This window comes from Pipistrellus hanaki (assembly GCF_964339955.1).
Source record: "Pipistrellus hanaki genome assembly, chromosome: 10".
NCBI classification, from domain to species: Eukaryota; Metazoa; Chordata; class Mammalia; order Chiroptera; family Vespertilionidae; genus Pipistrellus; species Pipistrellus hanaki.
In genome coordinates this window covers 45641930-45666673 of record NC_140512.1, presented here as the reverse complement: position 1 = coordinate 45666673, position 24744 = coordinate 45641930, and the positions used below count along the sequence as shown (strand labels likewise).

Below are 24744 nucleotides of genomic sequence, written 5' to 3'. Positions count from 1 at the left end.
GAGATATATCTAAATTGAAGGTAAGGGGTTGGGAATCACAAATGTGTGCATGTTAATGCAATCTACGAAGTGGATGAGACTGCCCAGGTGGTAGGAAAACCAGAGCCTATGGACCAAAAATATTGAAGGGATTGGTGAAGAGATGCAGACAGATTGGTGTAGTATGTGGCTGTGGATATGCTGAAAGGTGACTATAATCTGACATATGCTAGAGAAAGTTCACACAAGACTGAGTATTTCAGTGGATTTAACTACAGGTAGATAGATAACCTTGATGAGAATGATATCAGTAGCATGGAGAGGTAAGGTCACATCACAGTGGATTGAGGAATCTGTTTAAGGTCAGTGGAAAATGAAGTCTTCTCTTATGAAATTTGGCCCTGAAGAGAAAGAGAAAAAAAAAAGATGGGGCAGTAATAGCTAAAAGGTGGTGGTGAGGTGGAGGGTGTTTGCAACTTGTTTAGAGATGGAAAAGAATAGAGCATGGTTATTTGCTGACTAGAACTAGTGGAGAGGGAGAGGTTGAAGATATACATGTGTGAACATTAGAGAAGAAAGTGATAGGCACAGATGACAGAAAAGACAGAAAGAAAACTAGATTTGGAACACAGGTGGGAATATAGCTGTCAACAGGAGAGGACACTCTTCCAAAGTAAAAGAAAATACAAGGGGTCATGGTGACTCACTGAACACTTTAAGAACCCTTGCTACCTATGTACCCTCCATGTGTGTGAGTGTGTGCATGCATGATCATGTGACCCCTCACTGTCCCATAGTCTTCTGTGCTTTGCATGAGTATCTGGGTGAACCTGTCTATGGTTTTACAAATCCCACATATCTCTTTGCTGTTATAGATTATAGTCCTCTTAAAAGTTATTATGGTGAGGGAGATCATAGGGCTAGGATGAGAAGTAAAGGGCTGGACACAAAAAGGAGGCTGTACCTGAGTTCCTATAATGAGCACCCTAGATGCCCATTTACCAATGTCCTTCCTGAAGAGGGATGGCCTCTCTTCTATTATTGTTGTCCACCCAGCAACTCAGCAAAGGGGCAAAGGGAAATGGGGGTGGCGGAGACATAGTTGAGAGCTACCTCTAGTCACAAGGATGGTCAACTGCTAATGAGTCACCAGAGGGATAGACTAGGGACAGTCCCATAAAAGAAATGTTTGGAACATTCAAGCATTGAAAGGCAATATTTGCAACACACACTTAAAAACACACCATTATGCAAACAAGATTCAAACACTTCCTGAGCCTCAAAAATCAAGGAACTCAGAAAAAGGCACACACAAAAAAGTCAACACAATTCAAATATGGGCAAAGGACTTCAATACACATTTCTAAAAAAAAAAAAAAGATTTACAGATAGTCATTAAGAACACAAAAAGGTGTTCAATGTCATTAGGCATTAAGGAAATATAAACCAAAATTACAATAAGCTACCACTTCACATCTATTAGGATGCCTACTCTGAACAACAACAACAATAACAACACAGAAAGTAACAAGCATTGATGAGGATGTGAAGAAATTAGAACACTGTATATTGCTTGATGAAATGTAAAATAGCATAACCACTGAGGAAAAGAATATGGCAATTTCTCAAAACATTAGGCAAAGATAACAGTAAGAGCCAGCAATTAAAGCAATTAGGTATGTACCCAAAGGAATTAAAACCAGGGTCTTAGACAATTGTACACTAATATTTGTAACAGTATTACTCATAATAGCCAAAAGGTGGAAACAACCTAAATGTCCAACCATGGGTGAATGGATAAACATATATGCATATAATTGAATTATTTAGTCTTTAAAAAGAATGAAATTCTTATACATGATACATGGATGAGCCTTGAAAGCATTATGCTAAGTGAAATACACCAGATACAATAAAACTAATATTGTCTGATTTCACTTTTATGAGGTGCTTAGAGTAATCAAATTTATAAAAGAAAGTAGAGCATTGATTATTAGGGGCTCTAGAGAGCAGATAATGAGGAGTTAATGTTCAATGGGTATCAGAGTTTCACCTTGAGATGATAAGAAAGTTCTGTAGATAAATACTGGTGGTAGTTGAACAACAATGTGACTATAATTAATGCCATGCCAATTGTATACCTAAAAAGGATTAAAGTGATCATTTTATGTATATATTACCACAATAAATTAAAAAAAATAAAGCAAGCATAAAAAACCTTTTTTCTTATAGTCTTCTAGTTGGGGTTTGGTTGCTAAGTGGAGAGAGAGCCATTCAGGGCTATAAGAAAAAGGGAAGAACCACAACCTCAGAGCCATATGAATCCAGGCAGGCTACACACCTTACTACTTTCCAGTACCTTTATGGAGAAGAGAGATGATCCAGATATTGTTAGTCTAACATCCCTATCTCATGTCTTTGTCTTCGATGGCCAAGCCCAACTTTGCTAAAAAAAAAAAAAAAAAAAAAAAAAAAGAAAAAGAAAAAAAGAGAAAAGATACCTCCTTTTCCCAAGATGTAGGGCTTTCAGAAGATATATATCAGACAACACATACCTATTGACCTATTGCCCATCTCCAGAAATGCTTAGATGAAGTTTGAGATATGGCCTTCAAATATTATTCTGTCCATCCCCTCCCATTAGTAACAACATGGAAGTTAGATACTTGTATAGGAAAGTGCCTCTCTCCCTGCCTCCCACCCCAGGCCACCTGGAGTTATGTCAACAGCAACAGGAATTCTAATCATAGATACATATTTTCCTCTCCACCCCCCTCACCAAGTTCCAGTCCAAGATTCAAGTGTCCCAGAGTGTTGCGACGAAGGATTTCCCAACCCCGGTGACTGCTGCTGCGGGATGTGGTCCTAGACAGGGAAGGTGTTGGGAGGGTCAGAGAGCCTCTGGCTCGAGTCCCATTTTCAACCATAGAGGGTTGTTTCTCAGAAAGATGTTCATCCTCCCTGTCTGAAGACTTGAAAGCTTCCACATAGCGAAGCACTCGCAAAGGATTTTGATCATGGAGGCTCTCGATTCTGAGGAGGGGAAAAGGGAAAGCACTCAGTTGAGGTGGGGAGAGATGGGCTGTAGGGACGAAGAGAGGTGAATGGAACATATGTAAGAAAGTGGATCAAGAGGAAATAGGAAGGTAAGGAGCAGAGGTGACATAAGAGCACCCAGGGTCAAGTGAAGGAAAGTATAATAGAATGAAGGACTAACTGGGATAGAGACCAAAGAGCTCTTGAACTCAGGATTTGAGTGTGGGTATGATGGTGGGGGACTATGGGGGAATAGGAAAGAGAAAAAAAAGCCAATTAATAAAAAATTATATCATAAAAATGAGGTAAAATTCAGAACATAAATAAGAGGAGAGAAGAGCCAGGTTAGGAGCTAAGACTAAAGTATGAAGGAGGTTAGCTTCAAGGTAAGAATAGAATGGGGGTTATCTGGAAATAAGATTATAACAAGTTGAGTAGCCCATGTCCACATCCAAGCATAGAAGTATAGATATAGTTTTTCACATGTTACTGCCCTGATGGACATATAGCCAGCCTGGCATCAGCTATCATCATTTCTTCTACCCTCTTGGGCTCCAACCTCCTCCCTCAAACTGGCCAATGCAAGGTCACTATATAGACCTCCCTACGGTCCAATTGGGGATCTTGAGAATGGAGAAGAGGGTGATAAATGTAGAAGTGGTCACCCTTGTTCCCATGGCATCACACACATTTTCAGTTCATGCATACACATTGTCACTCACCGCAGGAACCAGCGGTCCCCTAGCCCGTACTTGTACCCACAGATCCCAGAGCGAGGCCACAGAAAGCGAGGCATTTTTCTCTCCAGCATCACGGTGGTGGCCACAATCTGGACAGGGGAGAGAGGTAAAGGAAGAACTCAGAAGGAGCTATGTGGTTCAGAGAACACAGACAGAGAACCCAAGGGCAACTGTGGAATAGAGACAGCAGATATCAGTGGAGATGACAGTCAATCCATTCCCTCACCTGTGCCAGGCACCATGTTATCTGCTTTACTCCTAATTCATCAGAAAAGGACAGAGAATATTTTATGAGTGTTTTGAATAAAACAGTGACCCCTACATTAATATTTAGATTCATCAAAAGTGAATCACTACAAAGTAATATCATTTGCTTTCATAGGATAGCCATATGCCAATGATCTTGATTTAAGTAAAATATAAATAGACTCTCTATGATCTAGAGGATGAAGTAAGGCTGCTAGTGCTCAGGGAACTTGTAGCAAATTAAATATCCTAACAAGGAGAAGAGTAGATTAATGACAGCACACTTGACAGGGAAAATTCTAGTGGCATGTCACCATGTTCTGTACTTTGCCCTGCCCTCATTAATTACTTAAATGAAACAGAAGAAAAACTTATCAAATATGCCCATGACACAAAAATAAGGAGAGGTATGTAATTTGCAAGGCGACGAAATCATATAAAAATGATCTCACCAGACAGGAAAGCTGGGCAGGAACCAATAACATAAAATGTAAGGAAACCAAATATAAGGTTCTTCATGTGTAAGTACAGGAAAACAGTAAAGGAGCTTAGCTGAGTAAGTTGGATAACAGAGATGTAAGGTTCTAGTTGATCATAAGCTCAATTTTAGATGCTATTCATGGTATTGTGTCCAAAGCAAGGAAGGACATGCCCACTCTTCATACTGTATTCCTCTGATCATATCAGGACCATCCCAGTTTTGAAAGGTCCATGATCTATTGGGGCATGAACAGGAGCATGCAGTCAGGATGGATTGGGGCCAGGAAGCTTCATTAATTGAAATGACTGCCAATCCTTTTAAAGCCCAGTTCTCCACTTTCCATTCTTGCACTCTGTGTCTTTCTAGTACTCTACATTTCTCTCGACCTTCTCTCAGTTTCCTAGTTGTACCAAGTTCCTTTCAACCTCAGGACTTTCAATAATTCCATTCCCTTTCGCTAGATAGTTTTTCTTTATCTTGAAAGGACACTTTTTGTTTTCCTTGTGCTATCTTTTACCTCCACCTCCCTGCCCCCCGCCACCTTCTCTGGTAATTTTTAAAAATTAATTTCTTTATTGATTAAGGTATCACATATTTGTCCTCAAACCCCCATTCCAATCCTCCACCTCCCCCACTCATGCCCCCAACCCTCTATTGTCCTTGACCACTGGTTAAGCTCATATGTGTGCACATAAGTCCTTTGGTTGATCTCTCCCTTTTATCCCCACCCTCCCTTTGAGGTCCAACAGTCTGACCCATGGCTCCTTATCTCTGGGTCTGTTCTTGTTCACCAGTCTATGTTGTTCACCATTTCTGGTAACTTTTGATAATCTCTCCTTCTCTATCAATTGGAGTAGACTTGTCTGCATACAGTTCTGGTTAATTAGTCTTTTCTCCCCAGACTCCTCTTCCACTACCATCACTGCTACTATCCAGTCCTGTAACTCAGACGTATTGCAATGAGATAAAACTGAGGCTGGGATTGCTGAAGGGAAGATGCTCTTTTAAAGGCACATTTCACAGCATCAGGATACAGCATGAATGGGTCCCTTGGTGTTGTGCTATGAAGTACACCTTCTCATTCCTTTGGGAGTTTAGAGCTTCCCTTAGAAAAGCTGGACAAAAGTGAACAGAACAGAAGAGCTGGTATAGTGCCTGAAACGATCTGGACTCCAATCAGACATGCCTAAAGTTAGTTTAACTCTTTAAACTTTCCACTTAAGAAGACCAACACAAACTCCTCCCACTGCTTTTCTTAAGTCTATTTAAGTTTGATTTTCTGTCCTATAGCCAAGAGTCCTGAGAAATACAAATCCTAATCTCCATCCTTCTTCCTTATTCTTCTTAACTGGCTAATTCTTACCCATGTTTAGGGTTCCTCTTGAATGTTCTCCATCAGAAGCCTTTCCTAACTTTCCTATCAGATTTCCCTGTTGCACCCTGTTCTCAACATCTTCTGCTTCTCTGTAACACTTTTATTACAATTGTACAGCTTCCTGCAAGTCATTTGTTTGATGTCTGTCTTCCCAACCTCCAGGAGGATACAGCTTGCATTGGTGTGTTTGTGCTTGTATCCCCCAGCTCCTGGATACTTCCCAACTCAACTTAGTTATTATCTAAATAATTATTGTGAAATGAATGAAAAGTTTGAGAGATTAACTAATAGCTCTATTCAAATATTTGAATAGTCCTCATAGGGAAGGGTGTGTTCCACATTATACAAGAAGACTTGGGCCAAAGAATGGAATTATAGAAAAATATGTTTCAGCTCAATTAACATGGCCTTTTATAATAACAAAAAACACTTAAAATGTGAAGTAAGCTTGCCTCCTCCCAATCACTGCCCAAATCCACATGGTAATAAGATCCCAATCAGCATTTTCAAAGATATTGAATGACTCTGAGTAATAAATGATTATACAATGGATAGACACTCAACTAGAGAACCACTAAAGGCATTTTCAACTCTAAAATTTTATTAGTCTATCATGTTATAAAAAAAACAGAACAGCCCTGCCAGTGTGGCTCAGTGGTTGAGCATTGATTTATGAACCATGAATTCATGGTCTGATTTCCAGTCTGGGCACAATCCCCAGTGGGGACTTGCTAAGGCAGCTGATCATGTCTCTCTCTCATCAATGTTTCTGTTTCTCTCTTTCTCTCCCTTCCTCTCTGAAATCAATAAAAATATATTTTAAAAACAGATCATAGAGAAGCAGGGAGTTATAGAAGATAAGGTCTAAATTAAAAACTAGGATATGTAAGAACAAGACTGTTTCTAGTTCTTCCTGGATTTTTAGATGATGGCTAGATCTATTTTTCCCTTGTGATCAATATCCTCAGATCTTGGGTGTTGATCCTACTCATTGCTACCATTTTACCCTCCTTTGTCCCCTCGATCTATCCAAATGTATCTCTGGGTTTCCTGTGACTCTCCTAAGAGTCATCCACTATAACATAGCACTCTGATTTTTCCCTCTATCCCCTGCTCCTTAGTAAGAAAAACACTAGAAAAACTTACCTGAGCCCTCCAGAGTTCATCCCGTTCTTGAGCCACTCGCCAGTGAGTGTCACCCATCATGGCTATGAACAGGTTGAGCATAAGCAGTGTGGCGATAATGGCAAAGGCTGCATAGGCTATGTGGTACATGAAAGGCAAATCCACGTCATAGTTGGCAGGGCCATCAATGAGGGTGAGGAAAAGCTCAAAGGTCGTGAACAGTGATGTGGGGTAGTCATAGAATTCCCCTAGCTTGCTTGGGTCCTCTGTCTGGAAAATGATAAAGAATGCTGCTCCGTCCAAGAAAAAGGCATGGAGATGGAAAAAAAGAGAATTATCTCAATAAGCATTCATTCTACCTCCAAAATATATCTCTATACACTGATAGGCACGCATACCAACTTACACACCCATAAATATAGATGTGTGAATGTATACATGTAAATTACATTTTACCTATGGACCTGGCTAATTCTGAGAGGTTTTATGCCAAGTTCATCACTCTGGATAATGTTAATATTTAGCCTATCTATACTAATAAAAGAATAGTGTGCAAATTGGCCAGTACGCAATCACAGTAATGACTGAACAGAAGGCTGTGTGGGACAACCAGGCTGGCAGGGGGCATTAGTGAGGAATGACCAAAAGACTGAACAGCAGGCTTCGTGGGTGATCAGGCCAGCAGAGAGGACAGTGAGGAGCAACCAGGTCAGTTTTGGGGGGGAGGGGGGGTCAGTTGGGGTGACCAGGCAGGCAGGGGGATCAGTTAAGGGTAACCAGACTGGCACAAGGGGGCAGTTAGGGGTGACCAGGACATGACGGGGGGAGTTAGGGGTGACCAGGTTGGCAGGCAAAGGTGGTTAGGGGTGATCAGGCTGGCAGGCAGGTGAGCAGTTAGGAGCCAGCAGTCCTGGATTGTGAGAGGGATGTCCGACTGCCGGTTTAGGCCCGATCCCTGGGATTGGATCTAAACTAACAGTTAGACATCCCCCGAGGGGTCCCAGATTAGAGAGGGTGCAGGCTGGGCTGAGGGAACCCCTCCCTCCATGCACAAATTTCATGCACTGGGATATATATATATATATATATATATATATATATAATATATATAAGTTATATATATATTAGTTATATATATTAGTTATATATATTAGTTATATATATATTAGTTATATATATTAGTTATATATAAACATTAGTGTATATATATATATATATATATGTATATATATATATATATATATATTAGTTTTACCCTTTTATAGTTCAACTGCTGGTGCAGTTTTTTGTCTTCTATTTTATGGGATCCTTATTCAATAGGGAATTCCTAAGACAGGAATAGTGCCCTTTGTACTGAGCCCTGGTCTTTGGGAGTTGAGGGGTTCCTCAAATATCATCTAATACATCCCATTGTCTTATGGATGTTCAGTTGAAGACATTGAAGACTGGATTAGAGTTGCTGCCTTTGGCTCTTCCTTTCTCTTTCTGCCTAAAAACTTTCTTCTACTCATTTGCTTTCCCTGTCTCTACCCCTGTCTGCCAATTTCATGCTATGATCCTTTCTCTCCTCCCTGGCATTCTCCCACTGCCCCTAGGGCCTTCGGTGAGCCCCTACTTGCCTCTCTCTACACAATCATTCTTCACAACTGTCTGTTTTCCTCTCTCATTCTTCGATCTCTCAAAACATTTTTTTTGTACCTCCTTTTGAGAATTCTTTCTCTTTTTTCAACTTTGACCACACATTAAAAAAAAAAAAATACATTATGGCCCTAACCGGTTTGGCTCAGTGAATAGGGCATCGACCTGTGGACTGAAGGGTCCCAGGTTCAATTCCGGTTAAGGGTATGTACCTTGGTTACGGGCACATCCCCAGTAGAGGTTGTGCAAGAGGCAGCTGATCAATGTTTCTCTCTCATTGATGTTTCTAACTTTCTATCCCTCTCTCTTTCACTCTGTAAAAAACGCAATACAATTTTTTTTAGAAAGCACATTATGTGTTATTTAATGCTTTATGTTTCTTCTTCTATAGTAGTATACATATAGAAAGCTTACATACTGCACTGTGTGCATACACCATTTTCTGAAAGCCACATGTGGCCAGTCTTTCATGTTTAATGTCCCTCTCACTACAAAGCCCTTTTTCTACATATTCTTTAAGGTTCTTGCAGGGAGGGTAGTCAACATGAATGTTATTGGCTCAGAAACTCAGAGCACATGGGTTTACCTTCTAGTCCAACTTGAGCGAATCTGGTTCTAGGGGTGTCAGTTTGTGTTTTGACTCACTTTCCTCTGGGATGGGGGAGTAAATAGGAGTGCAAACAAGAACTGAGAGCAAGAGTGAGAGAGAATATTCTTAAGAATTGGATCCAAGGATCTTCTTGAGGAGGAGGTAGTACTCTTACCTGAGGCAAATCCCAGAATAACCACAGCCATAAGCCAGCAGAAACGCAGTAAGTCTCCAAAAATCATCTACAGGAAACAGAGAAGGGGAGAGGAGGTGGAGTAATCCTTTTCCCATCAGTTATTGCTAATTGATTAGGAGGTCCCTGGAGTTCCACCAGATCCACTCTGAGAAGCATTTTTCTTTTGGCTCCCTCCCTCTCCCTCTGTCTGGGAAGGTCCCATGGATGAAGCCAGAGGAGACTTAGGGGAAAACACTGACCTTCTGAATCATGATGCTGAAGGGACCCAGCATCTGAAATCCTCGGGCAAAGTATATAACGCTGCACCAGCCCAGTACCAGACCAAGGGACATGGGCACCACTTCCCCTCTGGTGTTGGAGAGCCTCATCACCATGGTCACCAGAACTAGGGAGGCAGAGGTGATGCTGGGAGGAGAGCAGAGAGCAGGAAGTAAGGGGAAGGCTGGATATTCTAGGTGCTCTTCAGCATAGTCATAACTTGGGTGGTACCTACACATTTAGACTTAGTCTTTATATATGAAACACACATATAGGAAAAGTCAGCTGAGGTCTAGGTCCCAGAGAGACCTACAGCAATTCTGGTGAGGGAAGGCATGGGGCTGGAAGGAAGGGACACTCACATGATGACATGGAATGGCCCACCAAGGACAGTCTGTCCAAAATAGCGAGAGGCACCAACCCTGAAGATGTCTGGGATCTGGAAAGAGGCCAGTAAAACAAAAATACCATGAAGTTTGCAGTTCAGTCTGGAGCCTCAGGTAGATGGCCTTGGCCTGGACCCCATGTGTACCTCACCTCTAAGATCAGCATGATCAGAGCCCCGACGATGGTCACCAGCTCCCCCACCAGCCGGATTTTATCCTGTTCAGTTACATAGGCCTCCTATGAAGGGAAATTCAGGATGAGAAATGCTTTCTGATGGATGGAGACTCAAATTCTTTTGGGAAAGTGGTCTAAAGCAATGGTGGGGAATATCAGGCCCACAGGTTATATAAGGCCCACAAAATCATTTGGTCTGGACTTACCAAGTATTATGGGTGAGTTAATGAAATGTTTGACCAAATATAGCAGACTAATTTTTTTTATACCACGCTAATTTTTAAGTTGATAATTTTGTATGCCCTGCAATTGATGTTATAAATATTCAAATGGTCCTTGCAAAAAAAGGTTCCACACCCCTGGTCTAAAGTAACTAAAGTCTATCCAAAATGAAGAAAAGATCACCTTTCTACACCACCACGCCCTGGATGGTTTTGTCATTGTGGCTAACTCTGTGACCAGGCCATTAGTCTGTATATCTATATGTTGCTTATACTGATAACTTAAGTAATACCCTAGGCATGTCAGCTTTTATGTTATGAGTGGTAATTTATGATATATGTACCAAGAGGCTGCGATTACATTTCAGAGCATCAGGTTTAGAAAGTTATTGTAACAGGAAGAGGTATTAGTGGCTTGGAATGGTTTCAGCTATGCAGAAATTCCAGCTTTTCCAATACCATTGTGGTTCCTGGCAGGTAGAAGGGACTATAAACATACCACAGAATTCAGTTTCCCATGTGGAGCCAGAACCCACTAACTCTAGCACAACCTCAAATCAGTCACTAGACCTTCCTGAGCTTGAGATTTCTCATCTGAAAAATGGAAACTCTGATGCTTGCCTCTCCAGGGTTTAGTGAAGAAGGAATTAGATGATGTACTTGGTTGTACTTCAAAAACCATAAAGTACTATAGAAATATTTATCGTGGTTTTCTAAGGACTTGTCAATGTAGAAAAGAGCAGGCAAGGTGCTAAAGACACTATATGGACTTTAGTTCTGAGGAAGGGCCCCATCTTGTCCTGAGCAGTAGGTGTAGAAGGTATAGTTCCATGTTCAAGAGAAAAAGAAGACCATCCTTTTTGGATGCATATTATGGCAGTGACTCTTTGCAACATTATACAGACATAGTGATGGAATTCTACAATAATGATCTTTAACTTTTTTGAAGTTCTGAGCACATCTGAGAATATAAAAAAGACTACAGACCCTCCTTCTAGAAAATGGTTCATACATATGCAGTCCACACATAAATTTAGACAAATAATTCAACACATTCAAGTACCCTTTACACTTTGGAGAACTCTGTTCTCCACAGTCACATATCTGAATAGTGTACCCAAGTTAGGAGTTGAGGGACCCTGGAGTCAGTGTGAAAGTTGATGATTTCAGCTGGGGAGGATATGATTGCTCATGAGACATAAGGAAAGCTAAGTAACTTTACTCTGCTAATAAACTGGAACCTCTTAGCATCCCTCTGAAGGCTACTTCAGTGGTGCAATCACTGGTCCAGTGAGAGGCATAGCTTTTGAAATAGGAAGAGATGTCATATGGAGGTGATCTATGGTATAAAGAAAGTACCCACCAAGTGCCCCATAGCTCATAATGTATAGATGAACTCAGAAGAAGCCAAGAAACTAACCTTTAAGAGTAGGGCCAGACTGACTAGCAGATGGTAGAAATGTTTCAAATACATCATATGAGGCCAAGAAAGACTGGAAAAGAGTTGATATCTATGCCTGATGAACAGTGTGATCTAACAACCTGTGACTAGACTTTAGTTACATTTTGTTTAAAGAACCAATGATCTATAAACTTCTCTGACATTTGTCTGTCTTGAGAAACTAGTTAACTTTATTTTATCATATAATGGGAAATTTCATTTTCCTTTGTTTTCAAGGAAGCTCAGAGTTCTCTTTTCATCCTCATCCCTAGAAGCTACTTTGAATACCCTCTCTTCTGTCCTGAAATTCAGTTAACAGGCCTTGTACTTTATCTTAATGTTCCCATGACACCTGTCTCCAATTGTAAAACATGCCAACTCCTTTTGCGATCACAATAATTGCGATCACAAAATAAGTACATTAACTATAGAAACAAAATAGGACTAAATATAAAAATAACTCTATCAATGTCATATATATGTCCACAGAAAATTTTTGAATTCCTTTTAAAACTTTGTATCTTGACTCTTGCTAGTGTGGCTGAGTTGGTTGAGTGTTGTCTCATGCACTCAAAAGGTCACCATTCAATTCCCAGTCAGGGAACATACCAGGGTTGCAGGAGGTGTGCAGGAGGCAGCCAGTTGATGTTTCTCTCTCTCCCTCTCCCTTCCTCTCTTTCTCTAAAAATGAATTAAAATTCATATTTTAAAAAAATTATCTTTAAAACTTTGTATGTTGGTTGAGTATGTCTACAAAACTGCCACCAACCTTTCCTTGGCTCAATTAAAAAGAAAAGAAGTAAATGTGCACAAATTGGTCAGGTGAGTCCTAGAAGAGAGTGGCACCAGCTCTTCCCCAGAAATGAAAAGGTGAAACCCCCACTAATGGGAAATGTTGGGGACAATTTCTATCACCACCACCTCCTTCTGGGATTTCCCCTCACCAGTACCATTAGCTTGTTTAGTAGATTCCATTATAGGTATGCGATCCCTGAATAACAGAGGTGTCCAGAAACCCCAAATGTTTGTATCTGTTCCACCTGGGATCTGATAACCCTAAAAAGTGGTTTCCTTCACCACTTTGTTGCCAAATGTCCTTTTCCTTAAACTAGGCAGTATGGTACCACGGTCTTCTTCCTCCATCATGTTTCCCTGGCTCACCCTTACTTAATCCTCAAGAGTTAAGTCACAGCTCTCCTTCTGCGGTAGGTGACTCTACTATAGGTTCATGGTGCCACTCTGTTCATAGCCCTCACACTAAAATCATCGGAGCACTCTAGGTCTCACCAGTAAACTTAGAGTTCCCCGAGAGTAGGGACATCTAACTGACTTTTCACTCACAACATAGTAGGTGTTCCCATAATAAGAAAGCAAAGAAAGCCAGAACCAGTTTGCTCAGTGGATAGAGCATCGGCCTGCAGACTGAAAGGTCCCAGGTTCGATTCTGATCAAGGGCATGTACCTTGGTTGCGGGAACATCCCCAGTAGAGGGTGTGCAAGAGGCAGCTGATCGATGTTTCTCTCTCATCAATGTTTCTAACTCTCTATCCCTCTCTCTTCCTCTCTGTAAAAAATCAATAATATATATATATTTTTTTTAAAAAAAGAAAGAAGGAGGGAAAGGAGAGGGTGAGCAGGTAGATAGCAGCTGAGCATGATCTGAGAGTTGCAGGAGAATGGTCAAGGGGGACTCAGGATGTGGGAATGGGGAAAAGAGTGATAACTAATTGGGCTTTTCTTAGATTTTCAGATTCCTAGCTCAAGGTCACTTAAGTAGGCATGACTAATATTACACAGAAAATATTCCACCCCACCTCTTTAAAAACAAGTGCCTTCCAGAAATGACCAGAAGTCTTTACATCATCACATGGCTTGAAATTTCAGGTGTTGTCAGCAGCTCACTCCCCTGCAGAGGCTGACTTCAATGAGAAATTGGCCCAGTGAGATTGCTCACACTTGCCAGCTGGCTGAGCTCATTGCCCTGAAGGAAATGCCCAGAAGGGATGTGCATAGCACAAACATGTACCACCAGGGGGAAGGGTGGGGAGCAAGCATGAGTCACTTGGGAGGAAACTGGGAGGGCACCAGAAAAAGTCCTAAACCCACTTTTCCTTCCCAAGACCCAAGTCTTACAAAGAAATAAGCTCAAAGAAAGAGTCCTACTGGCTCCTAATGAAGAGTTACTCTGATCCTCTCAAATATAAAGGGGTTTCTTATTAGGCTGTCCATCAGAAACAATTGAGAAGTTTTTGTCATGACATCCATAGCCAGGCAAACACTGGGGTCACTAAGTCAATTAGTTTGGATCAGAGACCTAACATTTTTTTAAAATGTAGGTGTTTCTTCTATATTTTAAGTTGAGAACCACTAGGCCAAAAATGAGGAAAATCTTCTAGTTCCCATCTAAGACTGCTTTCCAAAGATTTATTTCATGTCTTGGCCTCTGCATTTTCTCAGAGGAGTCCTTACCACAGAAGTAAGATCTACACTATATCCTATAGAAAAATAGTTCCTGTGATCAAATCTAAAAAATAGACAGTAGTTTTGGTAGCTAAAAGTGGGAGGCACTTCTGTAAGTAACTCCCTGCTCTTGCACTCCAGTGTCCCTCATTTTTCCTGGGAAAGATTAGATGTGGCCAGATAAAGATGAGTGAGTATGCAGGCCCAGGCTCAGGGCAAAGCCTAGAGACATACTTTTCTCGTGCAATGGATCCCCTAAGAAGAAAAACTGAAATCTAGCACATTGTCTGGAGGGAGAAATGGTCTGGCTTCATATGAAAGGGGAAGTTCAGAGTGAAGCAGATTAGAACCTCAGACCCAGCTCTGCCCTCACTAGATAAGTGTCTTTGTCAAAGTATTTAACCTTTCTTGATTGACTTCAGATTCACTATCTTAAAAATGGTGATAATAATATTATTTATTTATTAGGACATGTATGAGGATCAAATGATATGAAAGTGTTTTATCATCCAAAATAGGGTCTAAAAAATTAAAGCATCACCTAGCAGTGAGTCAGAAATGCAGAATTTCAAGAGACAAAAAGGAAATTTGATGGTGGAAAATCTTCTTCAAGAGACAGAGAGGAGATCTGATGGTGAGTGACTAATGCCCTCTTGCTGACCAGCATGTCAGGAATCTAATTATTGGAGTGATTGACTTAAGACTAGACAGCTGGAGCTAAATCAATTTCAAAGATGGAAATTGATAATTCTCAGCCTTGGCTAAATATCAGGATCACTGAGAGTTTCTTATAAATACCAATGCAAGGCCTCACTCAGACATTCTTACTTATTAGGTGTGACAAAGCTTAGAACTGATATCTTTACTAGCTTCCCATGCTTCTAATGTGCAATCTTGGTTAATAAAAAACATTGATATAGACAGAGGTAGGATCTGTTAGGACTAACAACCAAGCTGCCTGACTCCCAGACTTTGAACTGTCTACCCACCTGCAAACCTAAGAGAGTCAGTGCTATAGTGGGTATAGTACTGCCCAAGCCAAATAGACATTGAATGGAGATAGGAAATTAACTCCACTTAATTAACAGAGTTCTTGGGAAACTCTGAAAGAGCATAACTTTTATGAATGAACAATGAGGCATTTTAGGCTTTAAGATATCCATTAAGATACTTTTAAGACTAGATTTAGATGAACTCCATCCTCTGCTTTTGTGTAATTTGTAGTTATTTTATTTCACTTCAACTGTCCTGAGATGGTGCTCTAGGCTGTTCTCATGGAGCCCTGTGATTGCTCCAGAACCCATGAGATTCACCAAAGAATGAGACTGAAATCTCATGTGTCCAGATTGATTAATTTAATTGGATGTTAAAGTATTCATTTATCTAACAAAAATCTCTATGGGCTAACAAAATCTGTCAACCATTGCATTAATCAAGTCAACACCTGTATTGGTACATTTTCATTTTCCCAAGACTTTCAAGTAACAAAAAGCCAGGAAAAAAAAGAAAAATTTCTATTAGCAACTAATCTGGTGAATCATGAAAGCAGAAACTTTCAGATTATGGTAATAGGTGTGGGAGCCCCTGATCTGATCCAAATTGACTTAACTACTGAATGCAAGGAACACAAAAAGTCCATAAACTCAGGACCGCTTCTCAAGGAGCAATGCCAAAGAACAGGAACCTTTCATTGGTGAACTTTGCTATCCGAACCCCTTACAATAGCATTCTTAACTCTCTTCCTCTCCCTTCCCCAAACAGGGAAAGATATTTGAAAGTCAAGAGTCTTCTGTTTGGGCCAATAATTACTTAAATAGTAGAGGGTGGGAGGCACTTCTATATGTGACTCCCTGCCCCTGCACTCCAGTGACCCTCATCTTACCAGGGAAAGAGAAAAAGGATAAAATAGAAAAAGAAAAGAATAGGAGAGAAAAAAATAAAGGATGAGTAGACACAGTCAGATAAAATTATGCTTCACCTAGTCCTGAGGCAAAGGGAGGGGTTTTACAATATAATTTAGACTATCTGGGTCAAAGGAACATGTTTGTACACAATTAGTCCTGCCCCAAAGAGAAAGAGTCACACAGGGAGGAGACTTGGTGCTAATTAATCACCTGACATCACCCAACTGTTGGGCCAGACAGCTATCTCCATTCCAGATCCAGAAAATCCCTAAGCAAGCTTGAGACGAAGGAAGGCTGGGAATTAGTACACCTGCAGAAATAGGGCTGGGGATGTTGAAAAAGCCCAGCCACCCCCAACTCCTTCACGTTTATATTGTTTTCTACTTCTAGCCACCCACCCATTCACTTAGCCATATTCTAAATGTCCTTAGTTCCCCAGTTTGATCTCCATACTGGGGTTCACCCTCATGCCCATTTCAAGATGCATGGGACACAAACTCCCCTAAGCACCCATGCCCTCCTTCTTTATGAGACAGAAGCTCTGGATACATGAGCAATTGTCTATGTATTTAGAGTTGATTATAGAAGCAGAAGAGATGGAGTGTCTTGATCTACTTTAGGGTTTGACCCTGTTCCTTCTCTGTGCATACCACTGTCTTTGGTCTAACTTTACTCCTTGGCCTATGCATTTTATGTTCTCATTCAGACACTAGTCCGGGCTGAGTTATACTCATGGCTGGTCCATTCTGCATAGAGCATACATCTCCAGTCACCTGCCTCCTACTTGCATGGCTAAATTCTTCTTCCTCTGTCTCACTTCCTGCCCACATTCCTGCAGCCCCTTTCAGCTCTTTTCAGATCACCAGGACAAAAAAGCTGTCCTATGAAAATTCAACCAGCCCAATTTAGGCCTTGCTCCCTCGAACAGCAGACTCTTACATTTCTGCCACACCTCTACTCAGTGTCCTCATCACCCAGGTCTCTGAAGGACACCACAGGATGCAAACCCACCAGAGTAAATTTGCTTCCTAGATTATTTGCTTCGGCCTGCTACACTATACAGGTATCCTCCTGCAGTGTATCTGACAGGTGGTCAGACAGCTGATACATTCTTGCCATTGTGCTCATATTGACAGAGCACAGAAGAGAATGGAAGCCAGAGAGCTATGGTGACCTCACAGAGCAGAAATGGGCCCAGACATGGACATGGAGCATGATTTCCCTCCCGTTAGGACAACGGGGTTTCCCTTCAGGTTCACATTACAAAAGACTGGTCCTCTCCCTACATTGAAAGGAATTTTACCATTGCACATTATTACTAACACCAAGCATTCTTTCACAATCAGAGAAGCCACAACTCACTGGACAAGTATATTTTTACTTAGTAAGCCTCATCTCTAGTACCCTTATCTCATGTCCAACTTCTGTCTGGGTGCTTAGAAGCCTACAGCTGTTAGAGCGCAGTGAAGGGTGTCTTCCCTAGATATTATCACTTTGGTCTCCAGAACCATTGCCCCATGTTTACATTCCCTTTCATCTCCTTCGGCGAAGAGTCACCTGTAGCAGCTTCTGTTCCAGAAGGGTGATATCTCGGGAATCTGTGTGATTGTCGCTACGAAACTTGAGGGGGCGGTAGACGCAGCACATGGTGAAGCAGCTCATGTAGAGCACATACAAGGCACCCAGAATGCAGAAGTAAGGCCTCCCATATTTCCTCCACTTGAAGCTCACCAGCTGCTTCACGGGGGTCTGTTCCAGGATCTGGCGAGCCTGCCATGGAAGGAGAATGTAGTTTGGGGTGACCAACATAGTGAGCAGTGTGGGGCTTCCCACTGGGTCCCCTATGGGCAGGGCAATCACCAGCAATGACATCATCTTTTTTTTTTTTTTTTCTTTTACAGACAACTAGTAAACATCTTCTATATGCAAGGGCTATGGGTAAAGTGTTATAGAAGTGAACACAAGACACTATAACATCATTGAGGCATTGAAGAATGAGCAGCAGCACATAGTTGAGTGAAGGGAAAGTTCATAAGATCATTCTATGAAGTAGTAGCAATTGCCAAGGCAGGAAGGTATGAGAAGCCATTTGCAGATGAGATATGGTTGGGGATAAGAGATAACCTGCTGGCAGTGATGGGCAGGAGTTAAAATGAATGAATTCTATAATGGACAGATTATCCTACATCATGAATGTTAAGGTGGGGAGTTGGAACTTTTTTTTTTTTTTTTTTTAACATAATAGGAAGCAATTGGGATTTCAAGCAAGGAAGTAGTCAAGATTTGTTCTAGAAGTCTTATGGTCTGAAAAAAAGTGATAGAGGACCCAGGTAGTGAATGTGGCAATGACCTCTGATGTAACTAGATAGTGAAAGATTAATGATACAAATGTGAGAGGGTAATGGACATCTCAGAAAGTATAAAAATGCAAATATTTAAAAAAAAAAAAGGAAAATTCTAAGTACATCTGGAGAGATTAACCATCAACAGAACAAATATATTTTCCACTAAACCTAGAGAACAGAGAGAGAGTGCAGTTTCCAGATATATGTGGCAGGACAGAGCAGGAAGAAAAAGAAGGTAGGAGTCTGGGTCTTTTGGTGGAACTAAGGGGGAAGGCAGTGATAGAAAAGAAGCTGGAAAAGAACTTTGAAGGAATAGAAAACTAGCTGACAAAGACAAGAATAAAACCTATAGGAGAATATTGAGTCAGCTGAAATCAGAGACCAAGGACTTGTGGTGGCACAATCTATCAGAGGGAGTAGGCTCTAATGAGGTACACCTGTTTCTACTAATATCCTCTGAGGAAGTTCATACAAACTAGCCACTCACCTTTTCTTCTATTCATTACCAGTTAGTCATCTGATTTTATGGCTCTAGAAAGATTCCTAAGAAATTAACAGCTGGCAAATAACAGAAGCTATATCTGGCCACTATCTTAGAGATTCCCAGTAGTTTAAATATTTTCTCCTCTCTACCTGTCTTTAACATATTTGCCTTTCCCTCATATCACTCAACTTGGGCTGACCATGTTTTTGCCTCTCTAGAAAGCTCTCTTTTTTCTTCCTCATCTTTCTGAAAATCCCTAATTCCTTCTTAAAGACCTACCTCAGGCACTTCTGGGACCATTGTCTCTGGTCCACCCAACCTCAATTTTGCTGCCATTATGCACAGTACAAACTCCTGGAATGGTATACATTGTACTTTACTGCAATTATTGAGGAAGGGGACTGTAATTGGGGGAGCTGACAGATAGGAACTGTGTTTTGTTTAGTATTGCTGTATTGTCAGTTCCTTGTACAGCATCTGGGACACAGAAGATGTTCAATATACTGAATGAATAAATTAATGAATGAATGGTAGTAAGCAACCTCCATTTGGAGAATTCCTTATCTGAAATGTCAGTATGAAAAAAGTTAGGGAAAGGGACTAGAGCTAAGCAGAGGGAACGAGCAGTCAGGAAAGGCGTGTTGCTTGGACTTTTCTCCCAAAGGTTCCAGGAGTCTTATCTCCATATATTACTAGGTGAGGAAGTGTCTGGAACTCAGGATCTTAGCAAATGGATAGGCTCTGCACAAACACATGACAGCCCCTGATCCTCCATATCATCCTTACCTCCCGCTTCTTAGAGGAGACCACGAGCTCCAGAAAGGATACTTTCTCTCCCCAGGAATCGATCTCCGTGAGGTCATAGAGAGTGGAGGTCAATGGGCCGTAGGTCCACTGGATGTGCTTCCGCTTCTGCATCAGATGTTGGAACATCTGTGAGAACACAGCAGTGAGTTGGAGTGTCAGTGTGTGAGAAGCTGGTCCAGGAGAACACCACCACTGAAGAGCTTGGCACCCATTCCTCAGGACTGACCGACAGTCGGAAGGTAGCAAGCCTTTGATTACATAAACATTATTTTTTTTTTAATTATCTTTCCTTTCCACAGACCTTACAAAGACCTAAAAGAAAAGAACAGGCAAAGGGAGCAGAGCTTTGGGTTTCCAGTAGATATTCTAAAGAATGAGCCTCAGGGATTCCTGAGGCTGAGGCTTTTAGTGACAGATTGGAAGGGACTACCATCCTTCTGGAGAGTTTGGTGAGAAGGATCATGAGAACATGTAGGGTTGGAGGGTGTCCCTCACCACAGTGTTGCCCTCTACTCCAGCCAGCTTGAAGGGGGTAAGACCCTGATGATTGGGCACAAGGTCCAGGGACTGCAGGTGGCCCCCACGTCCATCATAGGACAGCAGCAGGTTGTACATCTGGCAGGCAAAGGTCTTGTTGGGCTGGAGGATGAGGATGTGCAACACTGTGTTTCCTGGGGAGGACACCAGTGTCATGTGGCTACTGGACCCTAGTCCCCAGTGGTTCCCATGCCCACCCCACAGTGGGCCTGACCATTGTCCCAGACCCTACTCTCCCATTCCCTTCCTGTTCCCCAGGTCCTTTCCACACTCCAGTGCTTACCCAGAGAGTCCTGGGCCCGGATGTTAGCTCCATGTTCAATCAGCAGACGCACGATCTCCTCACTGCCCACGCAGGCAGCAAAGGACAAAGGGTGCTCCCCTGGGGAGATAGAGGGCTCCATGGCATGAGTGCAGGCTGGGATGGGCAACTTCCCAGTGACTGCCTGTTCCTCCACACAGCTCAGCTCTGGACTTGGGACACTTGTCAGCAGAACCAGAGGCAGAGATGGTGCAGAGGCCCTGAGGGAATGGGCTCTGGCCTTAAGCCCTATAAGAATTAACCCCAGTCCAACCCAACCCCCTCAAGCACAGAGCTCTCCTCATCCCATCCTCCCCTGGCTCTTGCCCAGCCCTGGCTGTGGTTCTCACCAAAGTAGATTTGGTTGTGAGGGCTGAGGTGGAAAGCTGTGCCTGTAGCTCTGGCAGAGACGCTGGCCCCGTGGGCAAGCAGGGCTCGTACCAAGTTCACATTCTGGTTCATGATGGCCACGTGCAGTGCAGTTTGACCTGGTTCAGAAAGAGCCCTCAGTCAAAGGGTCTGTCCCCATTTCTTCCAAAGGTGCACCATCTGCCTGGCTTGCTGGAGATCCCTGCCACATCCTTGAATAGATTTATGCCCTTAGCTCTGCAAACTGGGCTGTGGCTGAGGGCAATTCATCCCTCAGGCTGTTTACTGCATTGTCCCTATGTCTTGGCTTTTGGAGACAGGGCATAATTGCAATCACTCTAGTGTTGCTGTGAAATAAATAGAGTCCTGCCCTTCAGGGAACATGAAAGGAGTTGAAGGGAAATAACAAATGGTTTGAGGAAGTCATGGAAGCCAAAACCAGAACCTGTGTATTCCTCCCAAGTCAGGCCCATGTGAACAGGTCCTCCCTTACATGTTTCCACCTCAAAAAACTAAAGGCTCCTAACCTACAAATGGCTCACACAGGGTGGACTCATTGACCAGCTCCGGGGCAGCCTCCATCAGCACCATAGCAGCCTCCAAGTTGTCATAGAGGGCCGCTATATGAAGTGCTGTCTCTCCCAGGGCTCCTGGAGAACAGTAAGACAGTTGCATCAAACACTCCCCCCCCCGGGAACAGACCGCTTTGCAGAAACTCTGATAGTTCTATCACATTAAACTCCGAGTCTACCTCTTTGCTGAAAGTCGCAGCTTCTGTCCAACAGAAGTTTCTTTAAGACACACAGGTCATTGGCCTTGGCAGCCTGAAGTAGTGGAGATTCTTGAATCCTGGGGGAAAAAATAAATATGAGTGATGCAGATACAGAATTGCAGTATCTGAGAGCAGAGCTGTGATATCACACTAGACCTCCCCATACTGGGGGCCTGGAATCATTGATTGGGAGACTCAGCAGAGGCTTGTAGTGACCAGGGGAGGAAGGCCTGTGCCGTGGAGTGAGTAGCCCTGGTGGCCAGGAGAGGAGGCCATCAAGCCAGGATAAATCCATCAAGCTGGCCGAAACCGGTTTGGCTCAGTGGATAAAGCGTCGGCCTGCAGACTGAAAGGTCCCGGGTTCGATTCCGGTCAAGGGCATGTACCTTGGTTGCGGGCACATCCCCAGTGGGGGGTGTGCAGGAGGCAGCTGATCGATGACTCTCTCTCATCGATGTTTCTAACTATCTCTCTCCCTTCCTCTCTGTACAAAATCAATAAAATATATTTAAAAAATAAAATTAAAAAAAATAAAGCACTAAAAAAAAAAAATCCATCAAGCTGTGTAAATGTTTTAGGAGCTTGGGGAGCTGAAGCAGGTCAGGGAGATGGAACTTTGGTTTCCGGTTGACACTCTGGCCTGAGGAGTTTGCGAGATCAGAACCGGGCAAGAGAGGATGAGGCAGGCCAGGTGTGAGAGCCACATGTGTTTACCCCTCTGGACTGTTTAGATTCACATCCATGTGGGAGGCAGGGGGAGTTTGGAGTGCTTTATGGAGAATCTATTCCTTCTGGGTGTTGCCCTTAAATTGAAAGGTTTGAATACCCCTGTTGTAACTAAGGGGGAGCACAATCTGGAGCTTCTCAGACAGAGCAGCTTGGAGTGAGTGGGGGCACCCTGTGGAGAGGCCAGCCTTTGTTTCCCCTGCCTGGATGAGACAAACAAGAGACAAAGCTGAAGCCCACCCTGCTGGACGAGTCAGTATTAGCTGCCTGTGAAGATGACCACAGGGTCTGGCAGGTTGAGGGTCATGAGGGAGAGATAAAAGGCAAACAAACTGACTTGTGACCATGATGTCTCCCAGCCTCAGATTCCTCTTCCAGTGGCCCCATGAGCCATTGGAAAGAGTGTTTTACTTAACAAATCAGCTTTTTTTTCTTTTTTCTTTTTTCTCAAGGCAGAGTTTAGGTCTATCTTCTCTAATTTAAGGACGCACTTTCGGGAGGGATCAGCAGAGAGAGAGGCACAGTCCCTGCCCCATCTCACCTGGACCCTCACTCCCAGCCCCAGCTCAGGGTGGCCAGGGCTAGGCTTCTAGAATTCAGCTCTGTGCTGAGGGCACATCACACAGGCTGTCACCCCAAGCCTCTAGCCCACTGCCCCCTGCAGAGGGATGGTCTGCCTTAATCCCAGTCCAAAGCAGGGACAGAGGTGGGAGGCCAAAGGTTCCATCGCAGGGCCTGGGGTGGGTGCTGCCGAGCAAGCAGAGAGCCTTTCCTGGAATGAGGGTTTAGATTGCACACAGGCCCTGCTACACAATTTACAAGGCCTGGTGCAAAAAGAAAGTGCAGGACCCCTTGTTTAAAACAGAATTATGAATTTCCAGATGATAGCAGTGCATTAAATGGAGTGCGGGGCTTTTCTGAAATCCAGAGCCTTGTGCAACTGTAGAGGTCACCTGCCTGTGAAACCAGCCCTGGCTGGACCCCTGATCTGCTGATATGTGTGCTCAGCTCATTGTCTGAGCTCCCATGCTCTCCCATGGGAGAAAAGTTCCCCAAACACTCCCATGCAGAGGCCTGCCCACAGATGGGTCCCTGCCCTGCCTGTGCTTCTGGGATCTGGACCTCGGGGCTAACTAGCTAAGAAATTACCTGCCCTCAGGTGTATCAGCCCCACCTACACTGAGTGTCCCAGAAGCAGACACAGGCTTTATCAATGGCTGTATTTCCAGTCCCCAGCATACCACGGCACAGATAAACTGGTCACCAACTGGTGGTCTGAGAGCCACTGGTGATCCATGAGATCCAAAAAGTTGGCGACCGCTGAGTGAACTGAGGACTCACCAGTGTCACCCAGGTTTCCCTCCTTGGCTGGCAGCTCCAGGTGAACAAAGCTTTCCTCCTCTTTCCCACCAATCCATTTCCATTTCTACTAACACTGATTCCTCCCTCTTTCTTCAATCCACAGGGTCTCATTCCTTCCCCAGCAACCTGTTCTCCACCAACCTGCACCTACCTGCAACCCCCCTAACACACTGGCTTCTTTTCTTTGATCCCTCTTGTCCCCACCCTCTTCTCCCACCAGGTAGGCAGATGAGATCTCTGCCTCTAAATCTATGGAATCCACATCAAGGTCTCCCTGTGGGGCTCAGCTCCATCCCCCACCCCTCACCACTAAAGGGGCAACCTGGGTTTTGTGACCATAACGGTAGGTTGGGAGAAAGGGCACGTCCAAGTGCTTGGCGCTGAACTCTGGGGATAGACTGGAGTGGGCAGGAAGGTCTGTGGATCAGCGAGAGGTGGGATGCTGCGTGACTGGACAGCTTACCTCTTCTGTTGCAGCATGTGGGCCTCATCCAGACGCTGATCCCAATCTTTCTCTCTGAACATCCATGAGGTCAGAAGTTTCTGGAGGTGGGTGCAGGGCCCTTTCACCTTGGGTGGAGGAGTCCCCATATCTTCTTTTTGCAAGCACTGCCAGGTGATGGGACGCGGTGAAGAGGCAGATCCAGGACTCAGCAGCTGAGGAAGTGACCAGGTTTGCTTAGCGTTGGGAGTGAGAGTGAGTGTAACTCCCGGGCTATTTGTGCAGCCTGTGGTTCTGGGGTGTGTGTGTGTGTGTGTGCGCGCTTGTGCACGGGTGACTGGCTGCCCTG

General features: G+C 43.3%; 1 protein-coding gene across 1 annotated transcript; it reads right to left on the bottom strand.

The window, feature by feature from the left end:
- Positions 1-1915: 1915 nt before the first annotated feature.
- On the bottom strand, positions 1916-24544 carry TRPV5 (transient receptor potential cation channel subfamily V member 5; the record flags this gene model as incomplete). The annotated part of the gene is made up of 15 exons (XM_084896564.1): positions 1916-3012; positions 3738-3844; positions 7004-7272; positions 9385-9451; positions 9645-9810; positions 10026-10102; positions 10201-10287; positions 17808-18020; positions 19866-20012; positions 20382-20557; positions 20707-20805; positions 21075-21212; positions 21621-21743; positions 21845-21942; positions 24417-24544. The coding sequence occupies 15 exons, from the start codon at positions 24542-24544 to the stop codon at positions 2724-2726; spliced, it is 2184 nt and encodes a 727-aa protein (XP_084752690.1). The 3' UTR covers positions 1916-2723.
- Positions 24545-24744: the final 200 nt, after the last annotated feature.